The sequence below is a fragment of the Hylobates moloch genome, unplaced genomic scaffold, assembly GCF_009828535.3.
Source record: "Hylobates moloch isolate HMO894 unplaced genomic scaffold, HMol_V3 SCAFFOLD_5, whole genome shotgun sequence".
NCBI classification, from domain to species: Eukaryota; Metazoa; Chordata; class Mammalia; order Primates; family Hylobatidae; genus Hylobates; species Hylobates moloch.
The window spans coordinates 84,200,793-84,222,510 of record NW_026652280.1 but is presented as its reverse complement, the minus strand read 5'-3'; the positions used below and the strand labels follow the sequence as shown (position 1 = coordinate 84,222,510).

The window sequence follows — 21,718 nt, the reverse complement described above, 5'->3', positions numbered from 1 at the left end:
CTTCCGCTTCCTTTCCTGCAGGGCGGGTAATTCGAACGTTTTTTGCAGTGAGTGGCCTTCCCGGTTGGCGCGCGCCTGGGGCGGCGGGACTGGAGGAGCTCGAGACGGAGCCTAGTTATGTCTGGGAGGCGAACGCGGTCCGGAGGAGCCGCTCAGAGCTCCGGTGAGCGGAGGGCGCGCGGGAGACGTGAGGTCGAGCCGTTTGGGGGACGCAGTCCCGTGAAAGATGACCCTTCCCTCCCACTGCCGCCGCCGGACGAGGCACCCTTAAAAGGGCTTGTTTGGGAATCTTCTCGCTGTCCCTAGAACCTGTTCTCTGGACTCTTAAGGTCTAGAGTCCTCCTCTACCACTTAACTTTTTTCTCTTTCCAGGGCCAAGGGCCCCATCTCCTACTAAGCCTCTGCGGAGGTCCCAGCGGAAATCAGGCTCTGAACTCCCGAGCATCCTCCCTGAAATCTGGCCGAAGGTGAGCCCCAGATTTCTCATTTCCTCCCCTTGTGGCCCCTCACCTAATGTTGAGCTCACGTTCATCCCTGTTCTCCAGACACCCAGTGCAGCTGCAATCAGAAAGCCCGTCGTCTTAAAGAGGATCGTGGCCCATGCTGTAGAGGTAAAGGCTAAGGAGAGTGTTGTGGGTGGGTAGGTGGGCAAAACTGGGGACCAGCTATGTGATCAATTGGTATTGTCCCCCGCAGGTCCCAGCTGTCCAATCACCTCGCAGGAGCCCTAGGGTGAGTTCACTTTCATCTACTTAATTAAGTAGAATCTGGGTCACTCTAGAGCTGGACAGCACACATTGGCTGCTCACATCTGCCCAGGGAGCTGTTTTGCAGTACTGCAAAAACAGTTTGCCAGTGGGCACCTGCATTCATTGCCAGTCTTGATTACTCCCTGAAGACTTAACACACTTAACTTTTTATGCCTTGTGTATTTCTACCATTTTCCTGGAACTTCCTTTAAAAGCTGAGCTATGTCTTAACTCCACGTACTGCCTTTCTAATCCATTTTGCTTTCAGCTTTCATTTATGGGTGTTCTGAGATAAGTCATGTGTATGACATTTTTACAGTTTTAGCAGAAGTTATTATCAAAGGATGTTTCATTAATAGACAATCTGAAGACATACTGACTGAGAAATGTGAACTCCTTTGAAGAGCTGATAGGGCTTAGAGTCAATTGGGGAGAAAGACCAATGACAAGTGATGGCAACGCTGTGTACTGGGACTGCGATAAGGAATACTAGATGCTATGATAGTAGCTAACCCAGACCATGTGGCTCAGGGAATGTTTCATGGAAGAAGAAACATTTAAACTGAGTCTTTAAAGACAAGTAGAGGCCAGGTGCAGTGGCTCACGCTTGTAATCCTAGCATTTTGGGAGGCTGAGGCGGGCAGATCACTTGAGGTCAAGAGTTTAAGACCAGCCTGGCCAACATGGTGAAACCCTGTGTCTACTAAAAATACAAAAATTAGCCAGGCATGGTGGCACATGCCTGTAGTCCCAGCTACTCAGGAGGCTGAGGCAGGAGAATCGCTTAAACCCAGGAGGCGGAGGTTGCAGTGGGCCAAGATCACGCCCCTGCACTCCAGCCTGGGTGACAAAGCAAGACTCCATCTCAAAAAAAAAAAAAAAAGACAAGTGGGGGTGTTCCAGGCCAAAGAAGCCATGTTTGCAGAGATTGGGAATTTAAAGAAAAATCACAAGGTTCAGGGAATAGCAATTTGTTTAGTGTCTGCAGCAGACCTCAGCAGGCGAGGGAGCACCCTAAGGCAGAGCAGATCCTGATGAGGCACAAAAGCCACACTCATGGCTTGGGCATCATTCTTGGGTCTGTGGGCAGCCTTTGGAGAGTTCTGGGTAAGGGAGTGACTGAGTCAAGTTTGAGTGTTTTAAGAAAGACCCCTCTGGGGGCTGTAGGGAGAACGGTTTTTTTTTTTGTTTTTTGTTTGTTTGTTTGTTTGTTTTTTTGTTTGGTTTTTTTTTTTTTTTTTTTGAGACGGAGTCTCGCTCTGTCGCCCAGGCTGGAGTGCAGCGGCGCAATCTCGGCTCACTGCAAGCTCCACCTCCCGGGTTCACGCCATTCTCCTGCCTCAGCCTCCAAAGTAGCTGGGACTACAGGCACCCGCCACCACACCCGGCTAATTTTTTTGTATTTTTAGTAGAGACGGGGTTTCACCATGTTAGCCAGGATGGTCTCTATCTCCTGACCTCATGATCCGCCCGTCTCGGCCTCCCAAAGTGCTGGGATTACAGGCTTGAGCCACCGTGCCTGGCCGGGAGAATGGTTTTAAGAAGGGCTACTCTGGGGCTCTAAGACCAGTGGAATGACGTGAAGTCCAGGAATTCCGAAGCATGAAGCCAAGGGCGTGAGCTAAAGCCAGGATGATACACAGTACTGGGTTCAGAGGGAATCACCCCCGAGAGGTCTTCCCTGGCCACCCTTACCCTATTGCTGTCACATTTCTCTATGTAATTCTCTTAGGCCTTACCAGTTCTAAAGACAGGGTCTTGTTCTGCCATGCAGGCTGGAGCGCAGTGGCGAGATTTCGGCTCACTGCAGATCCTCCCTCCTCAGCCTCTCAAGTAGCTGGGACTACAGTCACATGCCACCATGCCTGGCTAATTTTTTGATGTTTTCTCTAATTTGTTTTATAGAGATGAGGGTTCACTATGTTGCCCAGGCTGGTCTTGAACTCCTGGGCTCAAGTGATCCTCCCATCTTGGCCTCCTAAAGTGTTGGGATTACAGGCATGAGCCACTATGCCTGGTCCTTATCAGTTCTTATAGTGTATTTTCTTGCATGTTTGATGTCTTTCTCTCCCCTCTAAGAACATAAGCACCTTGAGGGTAGGGACTTCTGCCTTTCCTAGTAGCCACTCATTCTTGTTGATTGACTGAGATTCATGGTACATCGAGCAGGATAAAGTTGCCAGGACCTGGGTGACTGCTTGGCTATAGAGGATGAGGAAGTGGTAGTCAGCGGTGACCACCAATTTGTTCAGCTTCCCTGTTTTTTTGTTTTTTGTTTTTTGTTTTTTTTGAAATGGAGTCTCGCACTGTCACCCAGGCTGGATGCGGTGGCGCAATCTCGGCTCACTGCAACCTCCGCCTCCCAGGTTCAACTGATTCTCCTGCCTCAGCCTCCCGAGTAGCTGGGCTTACAGGCACCTGCCACCACACCTGGCTAATTTTTTTTGTATTTTCAGTAGAGACGGGGTTTCACTATGTTGGCCAGGCTGGTCTCAAACTCCTGACCTCAGGTGATCCACCCACCTCAGCCTCCCAAAGTGCTGGGATTATAGGCGTGAACCACCATGTCTGGCCACCCATTATCTCTTGAACTTCACCTTCAGTTTCTTCGTCTTTCCTTCACTTCAGCCATACTGGCCTCCTTGTTGTTTGACCCTGACTAGTACGCTGTGGCCTCAGGGTTTTTGCACCTTCTGTTCCCACTGCCTAGAACACTTGGCCATGAGTCACTCCCACACCTCCTTCAAGTTGAAGCTTGAATGTCACCTCAGTGAGGCATATATTGACCTTTATCTTTTTGCAGTTCTAACCTGCCCCAAGCACTCCTGTTCTGTGTTTTCCTGTAGTGCTTGATACTGCTGACATAATACTGAATTTTCTTATCTGTTTTTCTCTTAGAATGGGGCAGGGGTTTTCTCTGTTTTATTCCCTGCTGTATTCCCAGTGCCTGGCACAGGACAGGTGACCGATAAATACTTATGGACTGAGTGGACATTTAGGACAATCCTCCTCAGCTGTGTGGCAGATGGACCACAGCAGGCAAGGGCGGAAACGGAGAGAGAAATCAGAAGGTCGCTGGGACCAGCCTGGGCAACATAGGGAGACCCCCCCTACTCTACAAAGAAACTAAAAAAAAAATCAGCCAGCCAGAGTGGCACATGCCTGTAGTCCCGGCTACTCAGAGGCTGAGGTAGGAGGATTGCATGAGCCCTGGAGGCTGAGGCTTCAGTGAGCCATGATCGTGCCACTGCACTCCAGCCTGGGCAACAGAGTTGAGACCCTATATCCAGAAACAAAACAAAATAAAAAAGGTTGCTGAGCTGGTCTAGAAAACACCTAGTGAGGGCTTGAGCTGATCAGAGGGGAAGCTGGATGCTGGGCACATTTTGGAAACAAGCGACAGCACCAGCAGATGGGGGCAAGTCCACTTGTGTCACAAAAGCAGACTCCTCGGAAGCAATGGTGGGTTGTTTTCTTCTCCCCGTGTCTCTTTCAGGGTCTGATTTGTCTCTTTCTTAAAAAAAGTGTGTGTCGGCTGGGCACGGTGGCTCACACCTGTGATCCCAGCACTTTGGGAGGCCGAGATGGGCGGATCACAAGGTCAGAAGATTGAGACCATCCTGGCTAACACGGTGAAACCCCGTCTCTACTAAAAATACAAAAAATTAGCCAGGCGAGGTGGCGGGCACCTGTAGTCCCAGCTACTTTGGAGGCTGAGGCAGGAGAATGGCTTGAACCCCGGGGGGCGGAGCCTGCAGTGAGCCGAGATCGCGCCACTGCACTCCAGCCTGGGCGACAGAGCGAGACTCTGTCTCAAAAAAAAAAAAAAGTGTGTGTCCTGGGGCCGGGCGCGGTGGCTCACGCCTGTAATTCCAGCACTTTGGGAGGCCGAGACGGGCAGATCCCGAGGTCAGGAAATCGAAGACCATCCTGGCTAACACGGTGAAACCCCATCTCTACTAAAACTATAAAAAATCAGCCGGGCGTGGTGGTGGGCGCCTGTAGTCCCAGCTACTCGGAAGGCTGAGGCAGGAGAATGGCGTGAATCCAGGAGGCGGAGCTTGCAGTGAGCACTCCAGCCTGGGTGACAGAGCGAGACTCCATGTCAAAAAATAAAAAAAAGTGTGTGTCTTTTGGGTCCTTCCACCCTGAATCTTCTCGGGCTTTTCTGAAAGTAAGCAGTCCAGCTAAGTATTGAGGGCATCCTCTCTTCTGTCCTGGTGCAGATTTCCTTTTTCTTGGAGAAAGAAAACGAGCCCCCTGGCAGGGAGCTTACTAAGGAGGACCTTTTCAAGACACACAGCGTCCCTGCCACCCCCACCAGCACTCCTGTGCCGAACCCTGAGGCCGAGTCCAGCTCCAAGGAAGGAGAGCTGGACGCCAGAGACTTGGAAATGTCTAAGAAAGTCAGGCGTTCCTACAGCCGGCTGGAGACCCTGGGCTCTGCCTCTACCTCCACCCCAGGCCGCCGGTCCTGCTTTGGCTTCGAGGGGCTGCTGGGGGCAGAAGAATTGTCCGGAGTCTCGCCAGTGGTGTCCTCCAAATTCACTGAGGTCCCCAGGGTCTGTGCAAAGCCCTGGGCCCCAGACATGACTCTCCCTGGAATCTCCCCACCACCTGAGAAACAGAAACGTAAGAAGAAGAAGATGCCAGAGATCTTGGTGAGTGAGAGGCAGGGGTTTTTCTCTGCCATGTGCTCCGGGAGACATGCAGGGCTGGGGCTCTGGCTCTTTTGGGGGATAGGCAGCACCTGCAGGGTGTGGTGAGATGCTCCAGCCACCATCTTCCCTTCTCACTCACCTGCTCCCCATTTCTCTTCCCTCAGAAAACGGAGCTGGATGAGTGGGCTGCAGCCATGAATGCCGAGTTTGAAGCTGCTGAGCAGTTTGATCTCCTGGTTGAATGAGATGCAGTTGGGGGTGCACCTAGCCAGACTCTCCCTCCTGTCCCGTACATAGCCCCTCCCTGTGGAGAGGACACTTAGGGTCCCCTCCCCTGGTTTTGTTACCTGTGTGTGTGTGCTGGTGCTGCGCATGAGGCCTGTCTGCTTTGAGGGCTTGGGCAGCAGCAGCAGCCATCTTGGTTTTAGGAAATGGGGCTGCCTGGCCCAGCCGCTCACTGGTGTCCTGTCTCTTGTTGTCCTGTCCTTCCTATCTCCCCAAAGTACCACAGCCAGTTTCCAGATGGGCTGCAGACTGGGGAGGAGAATCAGTGGCCCAGCCAGAAGTTAAAGGGCTGAGGGTTGAGGTGAGGGGCACCTCTGTTCTTCTTGGGAAGGGTGGCTGCTTGGAAATAGGCCCAGGGGCTCTGCCAGCCTCGGCCTCTCCCTCCTGAGTTGCCTTCTGTTGGTGGCTTTCTTCCTGAACCCACCTGTGTAAAAAGGTTTTCTGTTCCGTGGATTTCCCCTTCAATTCTGTAAATAGTCCCAGAGAGAATTCATGGGCTGAGGGCAATTCTGTCTTGGAGGAAAAAGCTGGACATTCAGCCTGTGGAGTCTGAGTTTTGAAGGATGTGGGAAGCCTTAGTTGGGTCTCACACTATAAGTGTGTACTACACAGAAGCTGTGTTTTCTAGTTCTGGTCTGCTGTTGTGATGTTTGGTAAATGCCAGGTTGATAGGGCGCTGGCTGCTTGGAGCAAAGGGTGCATTTCAGGGTGTGGCCACCAGGTGCTGTGCGTTTCTGTGGCTCACGGCCTCTGGGCTGGTCCCTTGCACGGGGCCCACACTGGAGTCTTACCACTCTGCTGCAGGGGTGGAAGGTGGCCCCTCTTGTCACCCACACCCATTTCTTACAAAATAAGTTACACAGAGTCTACTTGGCCCTAGAAGAAAAAGTTGAAGAGTCCCAGTCCTACTAGCATTTTGCGACTATGCTTGTAAAGTCCTCGGAAAGTTTCCTCACGTACCAGACAGCGGCGGGGGCTGATAGCAATTTTAGTTTTTGGCCTCCCTATCCTCTCACATGAGAACACTGCCTGGATGCATCTCATGATCTCCAGAGAATTTCCATCTTTCTCCTCTTTCAATCCTGTGGATTCAATAGTGTGGATTTGAAGGCTGCCCTGCCCCCAACCCTCCTGCCGCACCCCTGGCCGTTGTACCTTTTGATGTTTAGAAGTTCGTGGAAGTAGACGCTGAGGTGTGCAGAGGAGCTGGTGGATAACAGAGAATGCCAGGGAAGATGAGTGCTGGGTCAGGGTACTTGGATGAAACGGTGCAGGCCCGGCAGGCCCTAATGAAACCCTCTGCCAGTCCTGGGAGTCCCAGGCCATCTGCTCAATGCTCTGTGCTTTGTCAGACCTGCAAGCAAGCCCCCTTGCCAGGGAAGCCTAGGTGTCCTTGAGCCGAACCGCACTGAAGAACTCTTGTCCTCACTGGCTGATGCAGCAGAACTCTTGGGAAATGTCTTAGTCCTGCAGAATCAGGGGTCACCAGATGATGCGGAGTTGAGATCATCATTGCAAACTTCTCTGTTCCTGAGGAACTAAATTTAAGGAAAAAATGGGATTTTGTTTTAGAGTTGGAAAAAAAGCCTGATTAAAGAGTTTCTGCCTGTTCATGGACTGTGTTTCTTTTACTGAGTCAAAGGCAGAGCTGAAGGTAAGGCCAGGCCTCCGGTGGGCTGCATCACTGGGGTTGTCCCTTTGTCCAGGCGCTCCTAGCCCCGCTTCCCCCCATTCGCCCCATGGTAGATCACTGCCCCACAGACTTTTTTTTTCTTTGAGTAGGAGTCTTGCTCTGTCACCCAGGCTGGAGTCCAGTGGCGTGATCTCAGCTCACTGCAACCTCTGCCTGCCAGGTTCAAGCGATTCTCCTGCCTCAGCCTCCCAAGTAGCTGGGGTGACAGGTGCCCACCACCACGCCTGGCTAATTTTTATATTTTTATTAGAGACGAGGTTTCACCATGTTAGCCAGGCTGGTCCCGAACTCTGACCTCAAGTGATCTGCCCTCCTCGGCCTCCCAAAGTGCTGGGATTACAGGCGTGAGCCACTGCGCCTGGCCTGTGCTGCCCCGTGTCTTGTTTATTTCTGCCCAGTCCCCAATCTGCTCCTCTTCCAGGAGGAAGAAAGTTGGGTCTGGGGTGAGAGTGCTAAGAGCTCCCCCAGTGCCCACGGAAGATGCCTGGGAAGCAAACACCCTCCCGAGTCCAGCCCTCGTTCCCCATTCCCTTTCAGGCTCCTTTGAAGGAGCCCGAGTTGCTCACTCCATGGTCCAGACTAGACGCTGTATAGCAGCAGGTGCTGTGGGACCCCTGGGGAGCTGATCAAAGATGCTGATGCCTGGAAATTCTCCCACTTGGCCTTAGGTAAGGCTAGGACCCTACAGGCAGGTGGCACAGACCAGTCTCCCATCCCATCCTCCACACTTGTACTTGCCTCCTAGTCATCCAAACAAATCAAAGCTATTAAGTTCTCCACAGACTTAATCCACTTTGACCTCCTTCCCCCACCCAGAGGAGATGGGTCCCCTCTTCCATGCTAGCCTTTCCACTTTGGTTTTTGTTCCAATTATCTTGTCTCTGAAACCTTCCTCCTCTTTTTCTTCCAAGTCCTAAATGGCTTTTATTTGCTTTGTTGTTAAAAAATGACAACCAGGCGCCGGGCGCGGTGGCTCACGCTTGTAATCCCAGCACTTTGGGAGGCCGAGGCGGGCGAATCACGAGGTCAGGAGATCGAGACCATGGTGAAACCCCGTCTCTACTAAAAAATATAAAAAATTAGCCGGGCGTGGTGGCGGGCGCCTGTAGTCCCAGCTACTCGGAGAGGCTGAGGCAGGAGAATGGCGTGAACCCGGGAGGCGGAGCTTGCAGTGAGCCGAGATTGCGCCACTGCACTCCAGCCTGGGTGACAGAGCGAGACTCTGTCTCAAAAAAAAAAAAAAAAAATGACAACCAGGCTGGGCACAGTGGCTGACACCTGTAATCCTAGCACTTTGGGAAGCTGAGGCAGGAGGATCACTTGAGCTCAGGAGTTCAAGACCAGCCTGGGCAACATAGGGAGACCTTGACTCTACAAAAAATGTAAAAAAAAAAAATAAATGGGCATGGTGGCACATATCTGTAGTCCAGCTACTCAGGAGGCTGAGGTGGGAGGATCACCTGAGCCTGGGAGGTCGGGGCTACAGTGAGCCATGGTGACGCCGTTGCACTCCAGTCTGGGCGACAGAGTAAAGACCCTGTCTCAAAAGACAAAAAACCAAAAGTCGACCAGCATCTGTCATTAGCTACCACCATTACTCCCTCCTTTTAAGCTTGAAGGAACGTTCCAAGTTGCTGTTTACTTCCTTTGAATTTATTCCCAATGCCCTCATCACTCTCTTTAACAGCTCAGACAAAGGTAACCAGTGATGTCCTAATGTCCAACATACTAAGCTCGGGCCTCTGCCAGGACACCCTCTTTGGGGCTATGGCACTGCCAGCTCCTTTTTCTTGGCTTTTCCTGAAATGTCCGGATACCAGGACTCAGTCCTGGACCCTCTTTCCCACCTGCCTGTTCTTGCCGGGTAGCCTCGCTCTCTGGACTGCCTCCTTGCTCAAGACTTGTCCATCTTTATCTCCAACCTAAAACTGTCCTGAGCTACAAATCAGAATCTAGAACTGCCTTTCAGGAAGTCATCTGAAGCTCTGCTCATCCAGCAGCTTGCCTACTCATGTGTTCTCTGTGCCATTAGCAGAGCCACCAGCTGACACAGTCACACTGGCCAGGATCCGAGGACCAGCTCCTTCTTCCTTCACCACATGTGGCCAGCCCCATCCCCCTCCACATCCCCCCACCCTACAGCCACTAGATAATTGCACTAGCCTCCTGTGGGTCATTCCCTTGGGCGGCTGTGTCCCCACACTGTCTGCACTGCAGCTAGAACACATTTCCTAAAACACACAATATGATCCTGTTTCTCCCCTCCTTTTTCATTTTTATTTTTGAGACGGAGTTTCGCTTTTGTTGCCCAGGCTAGAGTGCAGTGGTGCAATCTCGGCTCACTGCAACCTCCACCTCCTGGGTTCAAGCGATTCTCCTGCCTCAGCCTCCCGAGTAGCTAGGATTACAGGTGCCCGCCACCATGCCCGGCTAATTTTTCTATTTTTAGTAGAGACGGGATTTCATTATGTTAGCCAGGCTGGTCTTGAACTCCTGACCTCAGATGATCTGCCCAACTCGGCCTCCCAAAGTGCTGGGGTTATAGGCGTGAATCACCGTGGCTGGCGTGCTGGGCCAACCTCCGCCTCCCGAGGTCAAGCTATTCTCTTGCCTCAGCCTCCTGAGTAGCTGGGATTACAGGTATGCACCACCACTCCCAGCTAATTTTGTATTTTTAGTAGAGACGGGGTTTCTCCATGTTGGTCAGGCTGGTCTTGCACTCCCGACGTCAGGTGATCCACCCTCCTCGGCCTCCCAAAGTGCTAGGATTACAGGTGTGAGCCACCACGCCCAGCCAAAACCCCTGTCTTTTTTTTTTTTTTTTTTTTTTTTTGAGACAGGATCTGGCTCCATCGCCCAGGCTGGACTGCAATATTGTGATCTGGGCTCACTGCAATCTCCACTTCCCAGACTCAAGCCATCCTCCCATCTCAGCTGCCTAGCAAGTAGCTGAGACTACAGGCACGTGCCACCATGCCTGGCCTTTAAAACCTTTTAATACAATTTCATAGCTGAGTGCAATAAGACCAAAGAAAGTTGAAAGCAGGGACTGGAATAGATTTGTACACCGATGTTCCTAGCAGCATTATTCAACAATAACCAAAAAGCTGGAAACAACACAAATGTCTACCAGCAGCTGAATGGATAAAGTGTGACCTATCAATCAATACAGTGGAATATTATTCAGCCTTAAAAAGGAGGAAATTGGGCCAGGCACGGTGGCTCACACCTGTAATCCCAGCATTTTGGGAGGCCAAGGCTGGTAGATCACTTGAGGTCAGGAGTTCAAGACCAGCCTGGCCAACATGGTGAAACCCCATCTCTACTAACAATAGAAAAATTAGCTGGGCATGGTGGCGGGTACCTGTAATCCCAGCTACTCGGTTGGCTGAGGCAGGAGAATGGCTTGAACCCAGGAGGTGGAAGTTGCGGTGAGCCGATATTGTGCCACTGCACTCCAGCCAAAACAGAAACCTCTGCTGACTTCCCATGCTCTGTGCAGCGGTGGAATGGATGGTCGCTGGTGTCTGGCTGCCCAGCACTGTCTCAGCCTCCAGGCATGCGCTGTCTGCAGGACCCCAGCCATTCGGTGGGAGTGAATATCCCAGATGCTTGCTCTCCCTGATCCCGGCAACCAGGACCTAAACTGATCAGATTCTCCACCTTGAATGATGGGTGTGAGGAGGATGAAGGCACCACCTGTCCAGCAGTGTCTGGTATGGGGAATGCGTGTTTGTCCGTCTGCAGGCCCTCCCCTGTCCTAATTCTGGCAGTCGGTGCCCTACAGTGCCTGCCCTTTGAAGTCTCTTCTTCCCGTGAGTTCTGTGACTCCCCAGCATCCTCCCAATAAACTCCTTTTTGCTCAAATCAGCCAGCATTGTTTCCTGTTTGCACCCCAGAACCCTGGCTGGTCTAGGGGGCTCCTGACACCTTAGTGGGGCTCAAGGCTGGTATCCAGGCTTCAGCCCACAGACCCACTGCAGGCCGTGAGCTGCTTGGAGGTCCCTGCCTCTGAACCTTTGCTCTCTGCCTTTTGTGTCTTTCCCCACTCCTGCGTCACCTGGGGAGCCCCGCATCATTAAGTCTGGCTCACGTGTCACCCCTGCTCAGCCTTTCCTCCCCACCTGCCCCACCCTGGTGAAAGCAAAGAACACAGGTTCTGCAATCCAACCGGGTTTGAATCCTGGCTCTGCCAGCTTCTAGCTGTATGACCCCAGGCAAATGATAATAATTAGACTGCTGTGCCTCAGTTTCCTTAACAGTAAAATGAGGACAATAATAATACCTATGCCACAGTGTTTAAAAATGAGATAGCCGGCCGGGTGCGGTGGCTCACACTTGTAATCCCAGCACTTTGGGAGGCCGAGGTGGTTGGATCGCTTGAGGTCAGGAGTTCAAGACCAGCCTGGCCAAGATGGTGAGACCCTGTCTCTACTAAAAATGCAAAAATTAGCTGGGCATGGTGGCGGGCACCTGTAATCCCAGGTACTCAGGAGGCTGAGGCAGGAGAATCACTTGAACCCTGGCGGGTGGAGGTTGCAGTGAGCCAAGATCATGCCACTTCACTCCAGCCTGGGTGAAAGAGAGAAACTCCGTCAAAAAAAAAAAAAAAGAATGAGATAATACAAGTAAAGCACTTAGTGTATGGTAAGTGCTCAATGAACAATTTTCAAGTAGAACTGACCATTCCCTCCCTTTTTAAGTCTCAGAAGTCCACATAGACCTCCATCTCAGCACCTTCAAGCTCCGTTCTGTCTGCTCTGCACACACGTTTACACAGTAGCTGTGTAAACTCCAGCTCAGGCTGGAGGCAAGGTCATTATTTGTCTCTGTCCCCCCAGTGTCCAGGCACATCATGGAGTAAGTGGATGTGGTGGTTTCCCACCAGCCTGGGCAGGTGTGCCCCTCCAGTGGGAGCTGGGGACAGGGGCTTCAGAGAGCCTCTGAATGCCCGGTAGGAGGGGCACAGGTGGAGTCAGGAGTGATGGCGCCTGGCACCCCGCCTCAGTCATGAGCCTCCCACAGCACAAATTCTAGTCCCACCAGTGTGCATGTGAGGTCTGAAGCCAGCCCCATGGCTCACACCTGTCCCCATTTCTTGGAGAGTGGACTTCACCCTCCCTCTCCACAGGGCAGTTCCCCGCACAGCCTACGGACCCCTGCCTCCTCGCCTGGGTCCTCAGCCCAGTGGCTCACCACCCCTTCAGATGAGGCTTTGGCTCAGGCCTGGTGGTTCTCCCAACACGTGGGCCTAGACCAGGCTGCCTTCCCCTCTCCACAGTGTGGCTGACAGGTTGGCAGGCTCCCTGACAGCCACCTGCTTGGGGATCAGTCCACCCACATCTGAGACTCTTCTCGAGCCATGGTTTTCTCTTCTGAAAAGTGAGGCCAATTCCATCTCTCTAACGGAGTTGGTTGGGAGGTTGTTTTCAAGGTTGATGTCATCTGCAAAGCAGCCAGCAGAGTTCCTCATCACTGATGGCTAGTAGCATTTTACCCAGCCTGCGATTAACCCCTCAAAGGAGGAGATTCATTTTTGTACCCTCTCAACATTCAGGGAAGGGCCTTTAAAAAGTTAGGGCTCAATCAATATTTGCGCCGTTGAATACCCATTTCACAGGCTAGGAAGCTGAGCCCGAGTTCCTGCAGCTGCCCCACCTATAAGCAGCAGAGCAGGACTGAAATCCGGGTCCTGAGCTATCTTCTGTCCAAGTCTGAATTAAGCATCCGTCTGTGCTTGGCTGGGGGGACCCTGAGAGGACCCCAGTCCTGTCTGTCTGTCTATCTGCTCATCCTCCTCACGTACCAACTGGTAACCATGGAGCTTCCCAGTGTCCTCTGATGGGCACCAACATGTGGCCATAGTGTTAGAGTTGCTAGATTTAGCAAAAAATACAAGATGCCCACTTAAGCCTGAATCTTAGATAAACAACACAATTTTTTAAGAGTAAGAGTGCCCCTGCCTGTAATCCCAGCACTTTGGGAGGCCGAGGCGGGCGGATCACAAGGTCAGGAGTTTGAGACCAGCCTGACCAACATGGTGAAACCCCGTCTCTACTAAAAATACAAAAATTAGCTACTCAGGAGGCTGAGGCGGGAGAATCGCTTGAACCCGGAAGGCAGAGGTTGCAGTGAGCCGAGATCACGCCACTACACTCCAGCCTGGGCAACAGAGTGAGACTGTCTCAAAAAAAAAAAGCGTTTCCCAAATCAGACAAATAATAGATAGTTTTCTAGTACAAGTATGTTCCATGCCACATATGGGGTATGCCTATGTGGGTTGAAAATCCAAAATCCTGGCTGGGCGCAGTGGCTCACACCTGTAATCTCAGCACTTTGGGGGGCCGAGGCAGGCAGATCATGAGGTCAGGAGATTGAGACCATCCTGGCTAACACGGTGAAACCCCGTCTCTACTAAAAAATACAAAAAGTTACCTGGGCGTGGTGGCGGGTACCTGTAGTCCCAGCTACTCTGGAGGCTGAGGCAGGAGAATGGCGTGAACCTGGGAGGCGGAGCTTGCAGTGAGCCGAGATTGCACCACTGCACTCCAGCCTGGGCGACAGAGCGAGACTCTGTCTCAAAAAAAAAAAAAAAAAAAAATCCAACATCTGAAACTGTGAGCACTGCCCTGACATTCACTGTAGCATTTTGGATTCTGGATTTTCAGATAATGCTAATATTCCCAAATCCTAAGAAATCTGAAATCCAAAACACTTCTAGATAGGCATTTTGGAGAAGAAATTCTCAACCTGGCTGGGTACAGTGGCTTATGCCTATAATCCCAGCACTTTGGGAGGCCAAGGCAGGAGGATTGCTTGAGCCCAGGAGTTCGAGACCAGTCTGGGCAACATGGTGAAACCTTGTCTCTACAAAAAATACACAAATTAGCTGGGTGTGGTGCCAGGCCTGCAGTTGTAGCTACTCAGGAGGCTGAGGTGGGAGAATCATCTGAGCCTGGGAAGTCGAGGCTGCAGTGAGCCATGAGGGTGCCACTGCACTCCAGCCCGGGCGACAAAGTGAGACCCTGTCTTGAAAGTAAATAATAAAGTCTCGCCGGGCGCGGTGGCTCACGCTTGTAATCCCAGCACTTTGGGAGGCTGAGGCGGGCGGATCACGAGGTCAGGAGATCGAGACCACGGTGAAACCCCGTCTCTACTAAAAATACAAAAAAAAATTAGCCGGGCGTAGTGGCGGGCGCCTGTAGTCCCAGCTACTCGGAGAGGCTGAGGCAGGAGAATGGCGTGAACCCGGGAGGCGGAGCTTGCAGTGAGCCGAGATTGCGCCACTGCACTCCAGCCTGGGCGACAGAGCGAGACTCCGACTCAAAAAAAAAAAAAAAAAAAAAAAAGTAAATAATAAAGTCTCAAAAAAAATTCATCGTTTATTTGAGATCCAAATTTAACCTGGCATTCTGTGTTTTATTTGGCAACCCTACATGGGTACGCTGGTACCCAGCTCATACCACCGTCAAGACCCACTTTTGTGGTGTGACAGGGTCTCACGCACACCTTCTCCAGGATTAACACAGTTTAGACACTTGTCACATGCAGCAGTTGGTGGCTTGCCTCTCTTCTTCACATCCAAGGCCCTTGGCATCCTGCCCCCAGTGTCTATTCCTTCCACCCAGCCTCTGAACTATGGCCAAACAGCCCACGTAACAGACACACAAAAATCCCCATGCCTCCTCATCCCCTGTGGGCTACAGCCCAGGCCCTGTCATAGGCCCTTCGCAGGACCCCACGGCTCTTGCTTACACCGTTCCCTCTTCTGGTTTCCCCTGCGTCCTTGTTTGAGATCCGGCGGCACATCCTGTGTGCAGTCTTTCTGGAGCTCCAAAGCAGAGTGCATGGCTCCCTCCTCTTGCAGCCAGGGCTCTCTGTACAAACCTCTGTGTGGCTCATCTCCCCGCACTGTGGTCAGCTGCAAACCTGAGGCCTCCCTCATCCTCCGGGAACTTCTGGGCAGAACCAGGTTGTGTCCATCTATATGTTCCCAAGGCCTATGCCACAGGCAATGGTTACAGGGACCAGTAAGCAAGCGCATGAGTGAATTGTATCCTACCATGTGAAGAAGTCTTTGTTTCCTTATCACTTCTTATATTTGGGCCTTTTAGGCCCCTTCCAGTTTTTCTTCATGGGGCAAATCAGCTACTGTGGTCGTCCATGTGAATTACTTTTATTTAGAGTTGTTTCTTTAAGCCATTTCCAAAGTGAGGTTCTCAGAGGCACAACTCTCCATCGTTCTGTGGATCTGGATCTTGTTATACGCAGCCAGGTTCCCCTGGTGACAGAGCTGCCTATTCTCCAGCAGCCATACCACGCTGGAGCTCAGGGACTTTCCAGGCTTACGGGGCCCTCTGCAGAGCTGTCGGTTTATGTCACGTGGTCAGGAAATGTGTAATTTTAGGCTGGAGAGGGTCAATGTAACACAGCCACAAGCCCATGCCACAAGTCCCCTGCCACAAGTCCATGGGGATCTAGAGGCACAGGTGGACTCAGTGTGAAGAAGGACCATGTCGCCGGGCACAGTGGCTCACGCCTGTAATCCCAGCACTTTGGGAGGCCGAGGCGGGTGGATCACGAGGTCAGGACATGGAGACCATCCTGGCTAACACAGTGAAACCCTGTCTCTACTAAAAATACAAAAAATTAGCCGGCGTCGTGGTGGGCACCTGTAGTCCCAGCTACTCAGGAGGCTGAGGCAGGAGAATGGCATGAACCCGGGAGGTGGAGCTTGCAGTGAGCCGAGATGGCGCCACTACACGCCAGCCTAGGTGACAGGGCGAGACTCCACCTCAAAAAAAAAAAAAAAAAAAAAAAAATAGAAGGACCATGTCTGTGGTTACTTGGCCAGTAGATGCACAAGATTCTGAAAACTACCGGGGTGAAAAATAGCCAGAATACTATTAACTTCAGCATTTTTTTTTTTTTTGAGAGTCTCGCTCTGAAGCCCAGGCTGGAGTGCAGTGATGCAAACACACCTGAGTGTAGCCTCAACCTCCCAGGCTCAGCCTCCCAAGTAGCTGAGACTACAGGCACACGCCACCATGCCCAGCCAATTTTTTAATTTTTTTGCAGAGATGGGGTCTTGCTATGTTGCCCAGGTTGGTCTCTAACTCCTGGGCTCAAGCGATCCTCCCGTCTTAGCCTCCGAAAGTGCTGGGATTACAGGCATGAGCCACTGCACTCAGCCTCAAAATATTTTTAGCATGTAGTTTGGTAGGACTGCCAGATAAAATACAGGACACCTAGTTAAATTTGAATTTCAAATGAACAGTCAATCGTTTTTTAGTGTAAGTATATCCCAAACATTGTGTGAGACAGATACTGAAAAAGTATCCATTTTCAGCTGAAATTCAGATTTCACTGGGGAGCCTATATTGTATTTACTAAATCTGACAACTTTCACTTTGAGGGGGTCTGGCTTGCTGGACAGAGCTGGTGATAGACACTTGCCAGGCTGGAAGCTGCCCCCCAAAAACCAGACCAGGCTAGAAAGAGCATGGGGGGGATGGTAGATGTGGGTGACTAGCAGGCTTCTGTCTCTCTCAGTCTCTTAGGGGCAGACAAAGAGCCCACTCCAAGCTGGCCAACAAGCTAGTGGTGCGGCCTGTTGAGGAGCAGGAACCCAAGGGCCCTCAGGCTTCCGAGGAGCGGAACTTGGAGGTGACGGGAAACCCCAGGGCCTCCCAAGGCAGCGGGCAGAGGAGACAGGAGAGCTGGAGAAATTCTTCCTGTATCTGAATGGAGGCCTGGACCCCCGTCGTCACACCCAGCCTCCAGCTGTCAGGGTGTCCAGGCCCAGCTCCTGGGTTCAGGGCTGAGGAATGGGTGCAGGGGAGTTTAGCGCTGGGGGGCCTCCTGGACAGGTCCCATTCACACCTCCTACCAGGCTTTCCCTACAGGGTGGGGGATACAGACGATGGGGACCCTGAAAGACAGGGAGATGGCAAGGATGGGGGCTGTGGGAGGACCCAGGCTCTTGGGCGACCAGCTTTGACCCTCTCCAGTCACCTTGGCACTTTCTCTGCAAAGCCACCTTCCTCAGAACAACTGGAACCCACTGTCACGTTCCTGTTTACACTCCTGAACACCTCTGAGCCCACGGAGCCAAAAGACCCTGAATCGTAAGGCTGCATGAGAGAGAGAGAGAGAGAGCACGTGCAGGACATGCTGGCACGTGCAAAACTGGGGGAGGTGGATGGTGTTTCTCCCCACCGCATACCCGGAAACATTCAAAGCTGGGCCAGGACTCAGCCCTGGCCCGTGCAGAGAGGAGGCCCAGAGAGGCCTGCTGGAGCCGGGGCCTTTGGCTGGGCACCCCCACACCACCCACCCACCTCCCTCATCCCCTAGACCCTCTGGCCTGACCTTCACTACCCACTTGCTCCAGGGATTTGGAGATCCAGGAGTACCAGTTCCTCGATCAGGAAGACTGGGGCCCCCAGCGGATCTCAAAGGAGATCAGGCAGTTGCAGAATGACTGCATGAGGTGAGCTGGGCGGGCAGATGGGAGCGGGTAGGGTGACAGGGCTTCCCCCAACCAAGGCCAGGCCTGGCTTTCAGGTCAGGTCCCACGTGCCTGGTGAACAGGCATTCAGGAACCCCCACCTTTAATTGTCCAAGAACTTGAGGAGTGTTCAGTCTGGGAGAGGGGCTTGCTCTCTGGATGTCGGGCTCTGGAGCTGGGGTCCACACAATCCCATGGCCGCTCGCCCCTCTCAGGTAATGCTGAGGTCAGAGCCCCATCTGTCAGCAAAGGTCTTGAGGTGGGGGCAGGGCATGACGGAGGCTTCCAGGCCATAGACCTGAGTGATCAGCTCTCCCATTCATACACAGCTGACCTGGAGCGCCTAGGCAGGGCTGGTTCCAGCATTGACCCTGTCGCTGGCCTGGAGCCACAGAGAATCCTGTTGCAACCCTGCCTACAGCCCAAAGGAGCGGCTAGCCCTCTACCACCCACCCCTTCCAAGAGGAGCCACAGAGGGTTTCTAGCCCACCCACAGAAGCAGCCTGCCCTGCTCTTGCAAAGGAAGACAAAAAGCATAATTAGTCTCTCTCTCGGTCCCCTGCTACCAGTCACTCAGGGAGAACAATTCCCATCCCACCTGTGGTTTTGCCGGGACAGGAAGACTGGGCTCTTAGTGAAACACTGGTCCCAGGTGGCTATAGGACCAGGTGGCTGATGCAGGAGGTGGGGGGGTGGGGGTGGGGAGTGCTGCCTGGAACAAAAGCCGGGCTGAGGTGGGAGGGGTCTGTTTTTCAACCCTAGGCTTCGGGAGTCACTGAACACCACCCAAGTGCACAACCTGGCCCTGGGGGAGAAGCTGCAGAACCTGGTAAGACCCTGAGCCAGGACCCCCTTTCTTTGTCTTGCCTCCTCCCTGCCTCCCAGCCCAGCTCTCCTAGAGGGGCCTCCGGTTGTCCTGCACGGCTGGCTGCCCACCTCGGGCCCTGCAACCCTTTGTCCAGCCCACCTTGTTGTATAAGAGCCTGAAGGAGGGAGCCCAGGCCATCCAGGAGGAGGCCCAGGCCATCCAGGATGAAGTGAAGGCCCTGCAGGAGGAAAGCCAGGCCCTGCTGGAGGTGGCTCTGCTCAGGTGTGTGGGCAGCCATGGCGGCGGGGAGGGAAGAGGCGGCTGCCCCACGCTGCTCACTCGAGCTCTCTCTGCCTGCAGTGACCCAAACCCCCCGAAGGCAGGTCTCCTCTTCATGCTGCCTGACCTGCCCCACGACCACAGAGACAAGGGTCAGGCCTGGCCGGGCCCCAGGCCAGAAGTCGGACACCTCCTCGGGAGGCCGCTCCATCAGCCAGTTCCTCCCTAGATCCCGGAAATAAACTTGGAAGCTAAGCTTCAGCTCCACCAAGTGTCTGTGGGCCCTGGGCTCATGTGGGGAGCAGGAGGTCACCATGTCCACACTGAGCTCAGCCCCTTAGCCACCCTCTGACATCACCCCGACTCCCTCAGTTCACCCATTCTGGATCTACCCCTCCCCGACATGGCCCTGCCCTCCCCCCACCCCTCACAGAAGGTTCCAGGCCTGGTTGTTGTCAGCCTGGAGATGAGAGCTCAAGGGCGATGTTCCCAAGATAAGCACTGGGGTGGGGCCAGAAAGGGGCCGCAGTCCCTCCCCGGAGGATCCGGGTACCTGCTCTAACTCCAAAGTGCAGAAGAATACGGGGGTATGGGTGGAGGAGGGATAGGGGAAGAGCCACTAACCATCTGGTGACCTTGGAAAAGTCCCTTCCCCTTCGTAAGTCATGGGGTTGGGGGGCAGAGAGAGGTGGTGGCAACTCCCCAAGGGCCCGCATCCTACACCCCTCAGGCCTGGAGATACATATGGATTTTGAGTTTCACCCCCAACCCAGGAGCCCTCTGGCCCAGGGCCTCCTGGGAGCCCCCAACCCCCCTCCACCAATGGGGTTGCAAAAAATAATACAAAAAACTGACACATATATAGTCAAGGGGGAGAAAGGAAGGAATCCTGATAGAAGATTGCTAAATTACATACAAAATTGGTTAATATTCTAAAGGGCATTTATTTTTAAAATCCCATAACCCAGGCTGGGCACAGTGGCTCACACCTGTAATCCTAGCACTTTGGGAGCCCGAGGTGGGCAGATCACCTGAGGTCAGGAGTTTGAGACCAGTGTGGCCAACATGGAAAAACCCGGTCTCTACTAAAAATACAAAAAGTAGCCAGATGTGGTGGCGCGTGCCTGTAATCCCAGCTACTTGGGAGGCTGAGGCACAAGAATCACTTGAATCTGGGAGGCTGAGGTTTCAGTGCACCAAGGTGGCACCACTGCACTCCAGCCTGGATGACAGAGGGAGACACTGTCTCAAAAAAAAAAAAAAAAGAAATTTTAAAATGTAAAATAAAATAAAAACTCCCATAACCCTGAGGCTTGTATTATTCACTGGGCAGAAATCATTTGCATCTTAATCAGTTTTCTGTAAAGTAACCTCTAACTTTACAGCATCCAGGCCTAATTGATGGTAAAAGATCCACCAAGCAGAATTCCTTCGTTAATCCTCGTGTGACACGGAACGGGCTGGGGATGATCATTTTGCCTTATGTTCACTGTAGGGAGACAACAGCCAAGAGGATGGAAATTCAGGTTTGTGGCTCCTCCCCAGGCCTGGTTTGACTTACACCAGGCTCCTAGGGATCAGGCCTGGGCAGAGTAACTGATGAAGTGCTTGATTAGTGATGGTTTGATTCTGCCCCAGCTTCAGGCCGAATTGAGCTGAGCTAACCTCTCTTTTCTTCATATTTTTAAATTTTATTTTTATAAATACAGACAGGATCTTGCTATATTACTCAGGCTGGTCTCAAACTCCTGGGCTCAAAGAATCCTCCCGCCTCAGCCTGCCAATGTGCTGGGATTACAGGCATTAGCCACCGTTCCTGGACTAACATCTCTGACTTAGCAGCCCACCCCTTCTGAGACTCCACCCTCCTCACCTGATGGCTGTAGGGATCCCAGACCTCCCCAAACACCTACTTCCTGACCTGTCCTTGACCAGGGGCCCTGCTGTGCAAATAGCTGTCCCGCCATTTTCCCAGAGGGAATCATAGGGTACTGAGGTTGATGATAGTTGGATCAACAGCTAAATCAATTACCCATTTAAGGACTTCTGTCAATAAGATGCAGTCATCAGCATGGTCCCATTTGATGTTTCCTTTAAAAGGACCCAGAGAGAGACTAATTATGCTTTTATTTAACTATGTCTCAGCCTGGGACAGCGCTCGAATAAGGTTACATGAATACTGCTTGGCTGCAGGAAATGGAGTCTATTAACAGAGTCCCCTCCCCAACCAGCTCCAAACCACAGAAGTGCTTATAGATTCTAATGCATCCTGGCCGTGGTTCTGCAGCTCAGGGCCCCTGCACTGGCTGTCCTGAGGTCAGTCCCTGTAGCCACTCCTGTTGACACTGCATCCAAGCAGTCCCAGCCCAGCCCAGAGGTTCCTGTCAAGGAAGGTCCCACAGCAAAGCTGTGTGGGCCCCAGGGTGTTACCGGGTCCTTTCATTCACACACATTTCTCCCAGTCAAAGGAGGCTACCATGTGAGTCACAAGCTGTGCCCACATCTCCTGGGCCTCTGTCATCAAGGCACTGGGCTTGGGTTAGCAAATCAGCCTCCTCTGTCTGGCTGGCACCATTTATCTAATGAGGGGCAGAATGGGATGCCTCTCTCCTGCCTAGTGACGTCACGTGGGATAGCTTTGTGAATGTGCAGGTGCTGCATTCTACTCTCAGCTCCACCCCTTGCTGTTTGGTGTGAACTTGACTGAGTGCCTGGACACACGTCTTCATCTGT

At 52.6% G+C, this 21,718-nt stretch overlaps 1 protein-coding gene across 2 annotated transcripts; it reads left to right on the top strand.

Moving 5' to 3' along the window:
* Nucleotides 1-35: 35 nt before the first annotated feature.
* On the top strand, nt 36-19,351 carry CDCA5 (cell division cycle associated 5). 2 transcript variants are annotated; one of them, XM_058438910.1, is made up of 11 exons: nt 36-163; nt 373-467; nt 546-611; nt 697-732; nt 4,976-5,410; nt 16,941-17,054; nt 17,424-17,515; nt 17,782-17,880; nt 18,661-18,727; nt 18,861-18,988; nt 19,067-19,351. In XM_058438910.1, the coding sequence occupies exons 1-11, from the start codon at nt 118-120 to the stop codon at nt 19,212-19,214; spliced, it is 1,326 nt and encodes a 441-aa protein (XP_058294893.1). In that variant the 5' UTR covers nt 36-117; the 3' UTR covers nt 19,215-19,351. The 2 variants fall into 2 exon arrangements, with proteins under 2 accessions (XP_058294893.1, XP_032009267.1); XM_032153376.2 differs by lacking the exons at nt 16,941-17,054; nt 17,424-17,515; nt 17,782-17,880; ... (1 more) ...; nt 18,861-18,988; nt 19,067-19,351 and adding an exon at nt 5,575-7,308.
* The last annotated feature ends 2,367 nt before the right edge of the window (nt 19,352-21,718 follow it).